The sequence below is a fragment of the Colletotrichum siamense genome (assembly GCF_013390195.1).
Source record: "Colletotrichum siamense strain Cg363 chromosome Unknown KSG_Cg363_contig01, whole genome shotgun sequence".
Taxonomy (NCBI): domain Eukaryota; kingdom Fungi; phylum Ascomycota; class Sordariomycetes; order Glomerellales; family Glomerellaceae; genus Colletotrichum; species Colletotrichum siamense.
In genome coordinates, this window is record NW_023501014.1 from 1703476 (window position 1) to 1716562 (window position 13087).

The 13087-nt window shown below is 52.4% G+C and overlaps 2 protein-coding genes across 2 annotated transcripts; one reads left to right on the plus strand and one right to left on the minus strand.

Annotated features, from left to right (window-relative positions):
- Window positions 1-7549: 7549 nt before the first annotated feature.
- On the plus strand, window positions 7550-8293 carry CGCS363_v000418 (uncharacterized protein; the record flags this gene model as incomplete). Its single annotated transcript, XM_036632267.1, has 1 exon — window positions 7550-8293. The coding sequence occupies one exon, from the start codon at window positions 7550-7552 to the stop codon at window positions 8291-8293; it is 744 nt and encodes a 247-aa protein (XP_036502314.1).
- A 2328-nt stretch (window positions 8294-10621) lies between these two features.
- Window positions 10622-13087, minus strand: Ece2 (Endothelin-converting enzyme 2; the record flags this gene model as incomplete). The annotated part of the gene is made up of 4 exons (XM_036632268.1): window positions 10622-11992; window positions 12044-12271; window positions 12324-12769; window positions 12949-13087. 4 exons carry the CDS (start codon window positions 13085-13087, stop codon window positions 10622-10624), a joined length of 2184 nt encoding a protein of 727 aa, XP_036502313.1.

The following is a 13087-nucleotide window of genomic DNA, read 5'->3' on the forward strand; positions in this document are numbered from 1 at the left end:
AATATATAGTAACATAATACTATCCTCAATTTAGAGCTCTTTAAGTACCTAGAGGTATTATAAAAAATACTACTCGTTTTTATATAAACTAATAACAAAAATAATAGAGAAAGTAGTATTAGTTATAGTAGTTATATTAATTTTAAAGAGAGGGAAGCAAAATTTATTAATCTATAGTACTAGCTTATTAGCTATAAAAAAAACAGAAAAAAACGTATAACTTATATTATATATTATATCTATAAAGAGTAGATTAAAGTTTTTTTTCTATATTTTATAATATTAGTTAAATAAGAAAAAAAGAGCGTGTAACTTACTATTTTTATTAAGATTAGCGTAGTGCTAAATCCCTTGCTCTATTAGCTTTTTTAGCAGCTTACTAGTTAATATATAGGGCTTGTAGTTAGTGCATTAAAGTTTAGCTTTAGCGTTATATATATCTTACTACTTAAGAGGTATCTCTAAGAAGGCGTAAGCTAAGGTAAGCCTTATTTAATAAGATATTAACTTTATACTATTAGTAAAAGTATTAATTAACTTAAGCACCTTATTAGTTATTTTTCAGTAAGTAGTATAAGCTAATATATTAAGAAAGCTAAGGTAGTTATATTAATATTAACCTTATAGCTTATAGATTAACTAAGTGCTATCTTTTTTGCTATATATAATGCTATAATGCTATAAGTAGCTAGTTTATAAAGTTATCACCTACTAAAGGCCCTTTAAGCTATTAATATACTTATTACTATAATTATAGTAGTAGTTATATTATATATAGATATTCTCCTTATTTTTATTAGTAATATAATACTTAATAACAGTAAATTAGCTCTTTTTTACTTACGCCTAGAGGGTAGTAAGGGTAGTATTATAGTTATTAAATTAAGCCTCTAAGAGGGTAGGTAGTAAGGTTATTTTAAACGTAGCTATTATAATAACCTTAAAAATGCGTTAATTATAGGAAAATTAAGGTTAGTATCAAAAATAAGGTTTAACTTAGCTAAAAATAGAGTTTTTAGTATTAGGTGTAAATTTCAGGGGTAGGCAGGCCTCTGCGCTGCACTTGTGGTGGCGTTAACGTACGAATATTGATTTTCTAACGTACGGATAACCGTACTCAGTTTTTCTACGAACTTCATCGCAACCATCGCAGACCTCGCACCCCCAATCTGTTCGCCCCGCGTCAAGCACGGAAAACCCAACCCAGGTCTTATTCCAACCCTCACATGCTCGCTACTTTGCGTTTTGCTCGGCTGCATCACGATACGCCGAGGGCTTGACTTCACCACAGCATATGGCACACGCGACATGCCCGCACCCTAGCCCTGTGTCGAGACCGTTAGCTGTCTCCAACAGCAATAGACCGCCAAAAAAAAAAAAAAAAAAAAAAAAAAAACTGCGAAACCCCCACTAGCATGCTACCCTAGCTTCGGAAGCAACTCATTTCTGCCCATACGTAATTACATTTGGGCCTTGCAAAATCCCGACTGGTCTGACAAATTGAACCCTTGACCAAAGGTCTCCATATCAATCTTCGCCGAGGCTCCGCATTACCAAAACGGCCATTGCTGTTGCCGAACGCAGCCACGAAGTCTCCTTTCTGTCATCAGCTCAGTCCAGCCACCAATGGCTTGGTTCTTGTGACGAGATGACACTACCGTACGGCCGCGAAACGTTCCCGATGCAGGGTCCAGAATTCAGATTTTAGGCCTTCATCGACTTGGATCAACGCCAACGACGGCTGCTCGGGAGTGCTAGAGCTCCTGATGATCCTTGCGTCGCACCGATGTGCTCTCACTTTTAGCTCGCGGTCCGACGCCAGCTCAGACAGCCAGCGGCTCTTGCGACCACTATTGCATATTCAACTTCTACAACTTCTATTCGTGCGATCCGAAAATCATCCGCGCGCAGGGAGAGTTGCATAAGACTCACTGCCAACGGTGCAGTCGTCCCCACGTCTTTGCGCAACAAGTGTGTCCTAAGGGATGATAAGAAAGATGCAAGGGACGAGCCACTCAGCTTGCCCAGCTACTTGCGCAAGGAGGCTGTCGACATCAAAACTAGACGTGTCCTGGACCTTGATTCGAGCAGCGACTTCGGCCAACGAAAACGCCTCCGTTACAGCAGTTTCCAGCAGGGACTCGGGTTCGCCACAGCTGGCTGTACGCGCACGAGCGCGCGCCTGACGAGGAACCCATCATAGCCGTTGCATTCACCTCACTCATCTACCGCAATCTCTCGGCGTCTATGGTCCCGTGTGAGGTTTCCTTTGCACTTAAACTAGGTACCGGGCGGATCTGTCCGGTGCATACGTTGCTGGCTTGCTGCCACCGCAACCATACCTGTACTTGCACGTCTGCTCAGTGTGTCGGCATCACGCCAGTTTCAAGAGCCTCCGTTACATCGTCGTCCATGAGATGGCCAGATTCTCCTCATTGGATGTCTACCCGCAAACCTTATCCTCAACGATACGTAACGGCACCTACTGAAATCTGCCATTGGCGAAGTGCCTGTTTTCAGGGTCCTTGGTGACCGTCTCATCAAGTCAGACCGGTCTAAGGACGGAAACATCGTAGCTGACGACTGAGACAAGAGCTCCGGAGGCTGCAACCTACGTTTCCGAATGCATGCAAGCGCGCAAGCCGAGGCCCGCTACAAAGACTCTGATCGGGGAAGCTAAGCTAGCTTGTGCACTTAATCGACCTTTTCTGATCGGTTTCTATCTGGAGGCTTGTGATTGGCAGCACTAAACATCGCAGTGTTCTCCTCTGCAGGCTGAGGTTTTCGAATCAGCACTACAACTTCCGATGCTTTCTTTTCCAAACATCAAGTCCATCATCGGATGTTAGCTGTCTCCCTCACCTAGATCAGGCAACACTTGGACGGCTCCAACTTACAGTAGCAACGGGGAAGTCTCATCCGACGGAAGTCTTTGCCGCATTCTCCCTGTGCTTGATTCTCCACGTGCTGGTCTAGACGGCCATAAGCAAGGGGACTCTGATAACGCATCACTCGAAATCTGATACTGAGCTTGAGCTTGAGATTGAGAGCTTTTGGCAGCGACACTCAGCGGCCGGAGAATCCGGTACAACCGTCCTGGGACTGCTGGCTTGACTTGATTGAGTAGTCAAAACGTTCAACTATTGATTACCTGCTGTGAGATGCAGCTCAGCAGCAGTGACTAGTCGAACAGCAAACGATCGATCCAGCCACCCCATGGCACTGTTAACACATCAACTTGCCCCCCAAACTCCCCCAAAAATGAAGAGTGGGCGAGCAACAAGGGCATGCAGCGTTGCGGTTGTGGGAGCTTTCGCGGCCTCTTCGTTGTACATCCGGTGGCTCATGTTTCTCTTTCAGCGGAACTAGTCTTGAGACCTGCATAACGAGGATGGCGCAGGCAAGAAAAAGCAATATTATTGACTGCACTACCATAACCTTAGCGGCTGCAAAGGTCAGGCCTCCGACTTTGCGCAGTCCGCAGTGAAAGACTGAGGCATTTCTTTCCACTTCCATGCGAACGATATGTTTGATGCTGACTAGAAGCGCATCAGTTACGTTAAGCCGATGTCATCATATTGGAAGCTGTTCGGTTGACGGGAATGATGCTGCTGCACTTATGCCTTCGTCGATCACACCCACCTTGGACATGATTGGCAGATGAGAACCACACCACTGGGCTCGTCGAAGCTCGAGACACTACGTAATTTAGCGCATCGTCGATCACTTCGAGATAGCACAATGGCTTCATGAGTGCGGTTAAAAAACCGCGGCCCGCTGGAACATTAATCCAGGCAGGACGGCCCATTTGCGCTGGCGGCAGGCATTGACATCACGATACCTCTCATCACGGGCTATTTTGTCAATTCGCTTGCGTGCAACTGATACTACTTTTCCGGCGTGGTGCGATTATGAGGCTTGAAGCCGATGATTGAGCCATCGAGAACTCGGCATTCGACCCGTCATGCGCAAGCAAGGTCACGAACGTCAATCGTTTACTCCGAGTATCTGATATCAAGACCTATCTGGTTTTCGGTTCTAGTTCTCCTCGCCCCGACTCTGCCATCCGAAGCGTTCGGGTCCTTGCGGGCGGCCGTAACCTCGACCCGTTGCACCGTGTTCACGACACAAGCGTTCCGTCTCACGAAGCTGCCCAATCTAATTTCAGGCAATCCTTCCATACGATCTCCCTAGGCGTTACCGATGTAATGACACCTGGTAGCTTCGTATCTTATTGCAGATGCAGCCTCCCGAGCTGTACCATCGGCTGCTAAGCCAGCTGTGGAAGTCTTGGGTCAGAACGCCACTCACACCCTTACCAACCTCAGTCGAATCATCGCCGTTTTCAGCGGATCCCATTTCTCCGGCACATGCGTCGCGGTACCTTCCGCAGGATTTCATGGGGACTCTGGGTGAGTCTCGTCAACCTCAGAAGCCACGCGTGGGCCTTGCACATTTGCGGTCGACAGCCTGCCTTGCCGTGGTCAACACACTTGGAGAGACATCAACGTACTTCTACTAAGCATTGATGAGGTATTTTACGGAGAGAAAAAGCAACATATGAACATGGCATCATTGGCCACATGTCAGAGCATTCGCGTTGATGGCGATGGTGATGACGAGGATGCCGCCGTTGGTGTTCCAGAAATGGAGAGCGACTGAAGCAAGGGGCAAGTCAAACATCAACGTGGGATCACAGAGTGAGATCGGCCCTGATGAGTTGCGTCAGGCCACCACGTACTGCAGCGGATGCTCGATGTGCAGCAACCGGAAGTCAATGGCGACGCCCAATGCCGCCTACTGCCATCTGGACGCAGCCAATACCTATATGCACTTGCAGGCAGCCTTCTGTCAGAAGTACGCTGTACGGCCGGATCTTGACTTCGGAGTCCGGATTGCGGCGGCCGGATGAGTTTCTTCCATGGACTTGGGAGTAATACTAATCAAGAGGCCCGGCCACGCCGTATGACTTGGCTGTTGCTGGTCATTAACCTGACGGCCGTAACACCGAAAGCCACAGCCCTGCTCATCGTGTGGACTAAAGCCACCCTGTGGCTCATCTTTTATCCGTGGTCTAGAACGTCTAGTCTTTAAAGACGTTGACGCGAGAGCTCCCCAGGTGGTAGATGCCTCAGTGAGTTCAGACGTGGTACCAATGCAAGCGCAGGGCGACCAAGTTGCTCATGATTATGGACAAGGGTGTTGCGCACATGGCAAAGGAACACGCATCTCGAGGATTCGACAAGCGAGGTCTCTCTTCATTTCCACGCGACCGTTTCACAAAACCCCATCTATTGGCGTTCGTGGATTCCTCAGCGAAGTCAAGACATGCTGTAATCTGCCCGGTTATTTCGCCCTCACATAGTCTAGAATAACCAGAGACAGTAATCTGCAAAGTTGCAGAGGGATGAGGAGTGGAAATGAAGTGGGCGATTTTAGCCGTTAATAGGTCAATGCAGGGAGTTTCATTGCCAGGGGACGGATGTCCAGACCCTTCGGCGATGTCAGTGTTCGATGCACAACGGCTCAGTGCCATGTTGACAACGTTCGAAATCCGGAAATTTTCAATCGATTGCAAAGCTGAGCGTGTCTCTGGAGAACTCCCCCTTTCTTAGCCACAGGACTAAGCGACATCTCTAGGTGCACCTCACTGCCAGAGGGCCATGATATCGGCTTCTTCGAACCAGGAAGCCGGATATCTGCACCTTTGGCTTGGAGACTCAGTTCGATATCAGCCACGGACGGGCTTCAGGAACATGGAGTCCTAGACATCCTCCCACCAAGTGGTGGAAAACTTGGATGGGACCAGCCTCTTCGTTCCGAGAGAGTCCTCGCTAATGAAGTTGCCTGACTTTCTCTCACTCCAGAAGGAGGCAAGGCTGTTGCAACACATCCCTGGGTCCCAAAATTGAGGTGAGGCGCATTCCAATGGTTTGCGAACCATTGAGATTGTTGGAGGCACACAATTGCTCATTAGATGATTGTGCTCAAATACATCTTTTCGTTCACTGCTTCACCGTCTGTTGGGTGATTCCCCGTGCTAGAGCCTCAAAGCTGAAGAAGGCGGTCTTTGCTCAGTGCCTTAGATGGAGGCATTTTGACCATGTCGCTTCCAGCGTCGGCACAGGGCAAGCGACCACGGCGTTCTTGAGACTGTTGGATCACCCGTGTCAATATGTTGTCGTCTTCGCCGAGGAAAACACAGCGAGATGCTTTCTCTTCCTCGACGATGCGGGCAGAGATTGACGGGGACTGGGAAGTTTCTATGGCTGCAAAGTGCTGAAACAAGAGAATGGTGACCTCCGCGATCGTATTTGCAAAGTATGGCTTGCTCACGTTAGAGCAGGCACATCTCAAGAGGGCGGTTCTGACTATCCTTTCAGCTGGGCAGCTTGCAGGGTGATATTGACGACAAGCGAGCAAAGTACGCCTTGCCGCTGGAATGCGCCACCGACTGTTGATGAAACAGCGCATGCAGGTCAAATAACGGCCGATGATGGCCGGTATGCAATCATGAGATTTTGACGTCGGGCTTTGGATGGCCACCTACCTAGCCGCCCGCTGGACCCCCCGGCCGGGTGTGGGTTTGTGGGTGTCCACATCGCCGGCCGCCTCCTGTTTGAAATTAACACCGCGCTCGGCGCCGCACCGCTCCCTGCCACGGGCAGCCAGTCTGCAGCCGCCGTTGCAGCATTCCTCTGCCTGCAGCCATCCGAACTCGAGAGAAGAAACTTGCTCGCTGGCATGCAGACCAATGTCAAGTTCAGCGCGTTGGAACTCTTATCACTCTCGTACCATCAATTGAGTTTGATTGCCAGCCCCTCTGGTTGCATGACAAAACGCGATGGGGCGCGCACTTCGGCCATGCCGCCGGACACATTGCGGGACGACGAGTCGTGGGATTTGTGGGGGACTTCCTTGCTTGGCCCGAGAAAAGCTCCAGCCAACGGATCCGATCACGCAACGTTTTAAGACTATGTCGGATATCTCGGGATGGATCACCCCTTGAACGGTGACGTGCGGGCTTTATGATTCGAGGGAAAGACGCTACCCTTCCCAGAGTTCCCGAAAAGACGGTCTGGACGCTTTTTCTTCGCCGCGCCGGAGTCCTTTTGTGGTTTCCGATTTCGCGCCGGAGTCCAGAGAGCTCGGGAACGCGATTGCCAAATCTGGAAATAATCTGAGAATAAGAATTTCGTCCCAACCTTTTGCTTTTGGTGGAGAGACGGCGCAGGGTCAGCAGGGCAGGCGACGTCACAAGCAGGAGATCCCTTGGTCGGCGTAAATTGGGACGAAAGCGCGAGCCTGCATCTCGTCCAAGAAGCCATGGCATGCCGGCCGCCGCAAAGGGGGGCATCGCGCATCGCGCATCTCAACCACCGACATCCCGGCCGTTGATAAGCTGACGGCGCGCTCAATCTCACTCAGCTCGACCTGTCAACCGATTGTAGTCGATTTCAGCTCAGCCTGATTATTTTTCTTCTCTTCATCTTAACCAGAGACAAACTGCAATCTCGCACAGATATCAAGACTGTGCATGTATGCAATCATGTCGGCCATCGTTCATCGCCCCTCACACTCAACGCGATGCCATCCCTTCATGACGCTCCCGCTTGAGCTGCGCCTGCTCATTTGGGAAAACTTCGGCTCCGAAACCCGTGTCTTCGAATACAAGGAGGACACCGGCCTCGTCCGCCCGTCCCGCGAATACCGCCACCCGCGCCGAGTCGGCCTGGCCGTCTGCTCCGAATCACGACGGGCGATCCAGGCTCTCCTCAAAACCTTTGAGCACCCCCACGACCTCGACAAACGCAGCCTGCTGCCGCCGCCGCTGCGCTACGCCCCGCACGACGACATCTTCTACCTCCCGCCGCTGGTCTACCGCAGCCGCATCCAGGCGTGGGACTCGCTCTGGACGACGAAGCCCGGGGTCCGCAACGTCGGCGTCCACTGGTCCGTGCTCTGCGACGAGCGGCGCATCGCGGAGGCGTTGAAGGCGCTGAGGAGGTGCTTTGTGGACCTGCGGCGGCTGGTGGTGTTTGTCGAGTTCAAGGCGCTGCCGGAGCCGGAGGAGGATGTCTGCGCCGGGGGCATCGTGAAGGTTATGGGGCCCGTAGAGGACGAGTACCGGCTGCCGTCGTTGTTCTCGGAGGTGCATGGGCTGATGGATGAGTTTTGGACGTGGGGGGAGATGAGGACGGCTATTGAGAGGGTGAGGAGGGGCGTTGCGAGCGCTGTTGAGGTTGAAGGGATGCTTTATTGTCGGGAGGTCGAGGACGGGCCAGAGTTTTGATCGTCTGAAGCATCGACGGAACGAGCCATGACTTTCATAAAGAGCAAAGGTTGCGCTTGGTGCAGGACGAGCGCTGGGGAGCGAGGCAAGTGGTGAGGCTCGAAGTGACACTTGCGGAGTTGACTTCATGAACGATTATGATACCACGAGGCACATTTCAGTATTCAAGGATTTAATATTAATCTTCATTGCGGCGTTATTTCTTAGGAGGGAACTGATGGAAATCTACCTCTTTGACGACACAACCCCGTATATCAAACATTATCATTTCCCAGGTCTCATGCGCGGCTTCTTCATCTCAGTCCTCGAGAGGCGCTCATGTTCACATTGAAATGAGTCGTGGCATACTCCCAGACACGCCGGATACTCTGCGCCAACGCAGCTTCCCCGATTTTCAAACGGCTTCTCGGCGTTGACGGCTTCCAAGCAGCAGTTATCCAGAAAAGGCGTGAAAGAAAACCATCCTCACAGTCTCCTTCTCCGGAGGCCTTTCGTCTCGTACTGCCCCAGCGCTCAGCTCTAGCGATGGTATGTCTCCATTATTTCCGCCTGAATGCCACCGATCGAGCTCATGATGAGCTCTGCAGCATATCACTGCATGCTCTTGGAAGTGCCAATTTCCCAGCTGCTGCTCTTCGACTCTCTCATGCTGGGATAATGGATGTGACTACCGGCAATCCTGTGCCCCAACTTTCATTAGGAGAAACAGGATTCTTGCCCTTGGCGGATTAGATCATGTCCTGGCTACATGGTCCGGCGTATTGAAGACTAATCAAGTTGGTTAGCATCATCTAGATGAACTCCAAGGAATGGTCACAAAACTTACATCTTCCGTTCCGTTACTTCCGAAAGTGATCTTGATTACTTATCGTCAACGGGCACAAGTCGATCCCGCAACTGCGCCTACGCTGCTCTTTGTACGATCGCATTTCAGAGACAGGACCCAGTCGATATCGAAGTTATTCGAGTACCCCATCAGAGGCCTTTCTCCGGACGTTGCTGACGTTGAAGGTACGCTGAGCTCGGCATCCACTTGCACTTGCGATGGGTATTCTGCGGGCATGGTATTTGATTCGGTTGCATGGGAAGCGCGTGTCGCGCTCGGCACCGCAGATCTAGATTCGAACATGGTCGACTAACGTCTAGAGCATAGTAATAAACCAAGTCGCTATGATTATCACGCGCCGGGTTGGACAGTGAACGGATATCACGGGACAAAGTCCAAATACCCATCTCTAGGCGAGCATCCAAAGACTTCATTTATATCAAGCCCCAGTAGCTTAGCCAACCGCCTCACGTGCGCCTCAGCCTCTCTCCCGCTCGTGTGACAGCCACGATATGCTAAAAGACAAGCGAAAGAATACCGCCATATTCCTGAACCGTCAGACCGAAGGCAGCCGGCATGGAGAAAACAGAGCCAGAACGAAGATCGGTGCGCGGTCCGACGTAAGGCTGATGATCGCACCGCGCCGGGCCGCCGCAGGGAAAGATGGCCGCGCCAGCAAACACGGCGTTGTCTAAAGGTGAACACTCACGAGACACAGCATACAATACCTGCACGAAGCACCTTTCCCTCGGTCTGAGAGTTCCAATCCAGAGCCTCTGGCAGATTTGCTTTTTACTTTCGGCCTCACACGTGCGGATCAGCAGTTTTGAGTCCTCGCTTTCTAGAATGAGACCCAAAAGGTCCGGGCCGTCCAATCTTGGCCGCAAACGGCCCGGACGTTTGTCCTCTTTCGCGGCGCCGAGCCAACCGGAGCTCACTCCTCGTTTACCCTTCCCCCGCAAAGATCGGCGTCCCGCACGCCGCAGCAATATGGGCCGATGGGGAGGGGGCTAAGCTGCGGCTCCTCGGTAGGCATTCTTTGGGAAACTCTAATATCGACGACCTCATGTGGGTGAGATTCCTGCTTCGTCACTACGGCCGATTGTAGCCAGCCCTACAAGGCGCAGCGCCGCAGAGGCGCGCGGGGTGATGGGAAGTGTGATACGAACGCCGCCGTGCGACGCTGCGCGTCATCACATCCCGCAGATGGCTGCAGACGGAAGCATCACGAGCCGAGGACGCAGACGTTGAGTTTGGGCGGGTTAGCTCGTATCGATGCTCTGCGTGGGTAACGGGGGGCATGTCAAGCTGGAACGTTTCACGGCGTTCTTGTGGTGCAGGTGAGGCTCAAAAGGCGGAGATTACAATATGTTCATCAGGGAAATGTTGTCATGGAATTATTGGATGGGCACCCATTGTAGATGAGGAAAAGAGGCCTCCTCCGGATGCCACTGTAAACGGTAAACCAAACCCCCCAAAACGCCGTCCGTTGATCCCACTTTCTACCACAACTCACAGGTAGGCTTCTGTACCGGGCAATTAAAAGCCCTCCTGAACTCCCTCGAATTGTCCAACGGCCCCTTGATGCGCGCGAAACCAGGCGAGTGCACGTCGTTGCTGAGCAGGTAGACGTCGTACGCCTTGGTCGCCGAGACGTCGCACCACGCCTGCGCCCACTTGAGGAAGAACAGCTGGTCGTGCGAGAAGCGCTCGAGGCCGGGCAGGTCAAAGTCCTGGACCTTGCCGTCGGCCTGGGCGCGCTTCCACGCGGCGTACGAGGTCGCGACGCCGCCCGCGTCGGCGATGTTCTCGCCGAGGGTGAAGTTGCCCTTGACGGGCACCTGGGTGCCGTTGGGCGCGGTGACGGTGAAGTTCTGGTACTGGTCGACGAAGCACTTTGTGCGCTCCTCGAAGGCCTTGATGCTGCTGTCGTCCCACCAGTTGGTGAGGGAGCCGTTGGGGGCGTAGTTGTGGCCGCTGTTGTCGAAGCCGTGGGTCAGCTCGTGGCCGAGGACGGAGCCGAGGCCGCCGTAGTTGATGTACGAGGGGTACCCGACGGCGTAGAGGGGTTTCTGCTGGATGCCAGCGAGGATGACGATGTCGTTGTACGTAGGGAAGTAGTATGCGTTCGTCTGGGAGGGGGTGCTGAGCCAGAGGGCCTTGTCGCTGGGTTTGCCGAGGTAGGACCAGGTGCGTTTCGTGGAGAGGGCCGCGAGGGAGAGCGTGTTGTTGAAAAAGGAGGTGTTGATCGTCGCGCCCTTGAAGTGGTCTGAGAGACTCTTTGGGTTGACGGTCTCGGGGGAGGAGTCGGGGTAACCGATCTTCTTGGAGATGGCGTTGACCTTCTCCTCGGCTACTTTCTTGACGGCGGCGGTGAGCCAGTCTTTATCGCCGAGGCGGGCGATGAAGGTGCCCTGGATAGAGCCCATAAGAGAGGTGGTCAGCTCGCGCGCTTCTCTGGAGTAGGCCTTGTCGAGGAAGAAGCGGCTGAGGATCCAGCCGAGACCCGCGGGGAAGCTGGTCCATGTCGGGCCGGAGTCGACGTCAGAGACGCACCGGTCCCATCGTGGTTGCTTTCCAACGGCGACGGGGTCGAGACCGCGGAGGACTGAGCGGAAGTCGCTGAGATTTTCCGTTGCTTCTGCCTCGACATAGCTGGAGAGCGTCGTGGTAGCCTTCCAGACGAAGAAGGTTTGTACTACCTCTGCGCTAGTGTTGGCGAGGAGTGAGGAGAGATTGCCGAAGTAGGCTGGCGAGAAGACGATATGCTCTGGGTTGTAGTCCTCAGGCGCAAGAGCCTTGATGATGGAGCCGTGATCCAGTTCAGGGGCCACCTTTACGGCATCTTCGAACTTCATCTTCTTGAGTGGTTTCTAGGTGCTTCATTAGAGCGGACTTTCCAGACATTTTGAGGTGCTGCTTACATCGTCGGCATCTTTGCTGTCATCAGTTTGCTGCACCTTTTTGAGGTCCTTCTCGAATTTCGTTACCGCCACCGCTAACCTTTGAGAGTCGGCTTGCGAAATGTTCGCGGGGTGAACTGCCTGGAGAACCGACGCCTGGATTTTGAGGTAGTTTGTAACTGTCTCGTTGTCCTCACGGCCGGTCAGTATCGACGTGCCGCCGGGGAGGAGGGAGATGATCGTCTTGTTCTATGAGGTGTTAGTCAAGCCGTGCCTCCAGGGAGATTCATCAGCAGCATACGGGGTTCTGGTCATCCCAGTCCACGCCAAGCGTTTCAAACGTGTTGATTCCATACTCGGAGAATAACAGCAAAGCCTTGCCCATTTCAGGAGCATCATCTTTGCTAATCATCCGCTGGGGATCTTTACCACCGCTTGATACAGGGAAGGCCTTCATAATACGGTCGATGAAGCTTATCAACGGCGTCAGTCCCGCCGCCTCAACCTCGGTGGTGTTCAAGCAGGCATTGTACGCGTCAACAATGAGCTTGAAGTTGTCTTTATCCGTCTGAACCTGGTCCTGGGGCAACGACGCCGTGATGAAGCCCGCGTTCGCTCCCGACTGGTACCCGCCTTCCAAGATGTTCTTCAAAATGATCGACACCTCATCGCCGACATCGCCCAACGTCGATGCCTTACCCGCGCCGGCCGCCGGAGCATGCCTGGACTTGTAGCCCCCGCATGCCACTGCCAAGAAAGTGTGTTAGCGAATCGAGAGTCATGCTGTCCCGTCGGCTTCGGCGCGAGCTTATTGGAGTGGGAGACTCAAGGCAGGGATTGGGAGCTTGGGGCGCGGGGAAGCCTGCGGCTCAAAGGTAATGCGGGCGGGGAAGAAACAAAAGGCAAAACTTGAGTCGAAGACGTACGTTTGTCAAAGTCTGTGCACGGATCGACTTCGGTATAGTTGACCGCGAGATTCTCAAGAATGTTTGAGGCGATCTCGAGACATACTGGGGTGGTGCAGTAGCTGCCGGTGGCCGAAGTGTTGAGGTCCGTAGGAGCCAT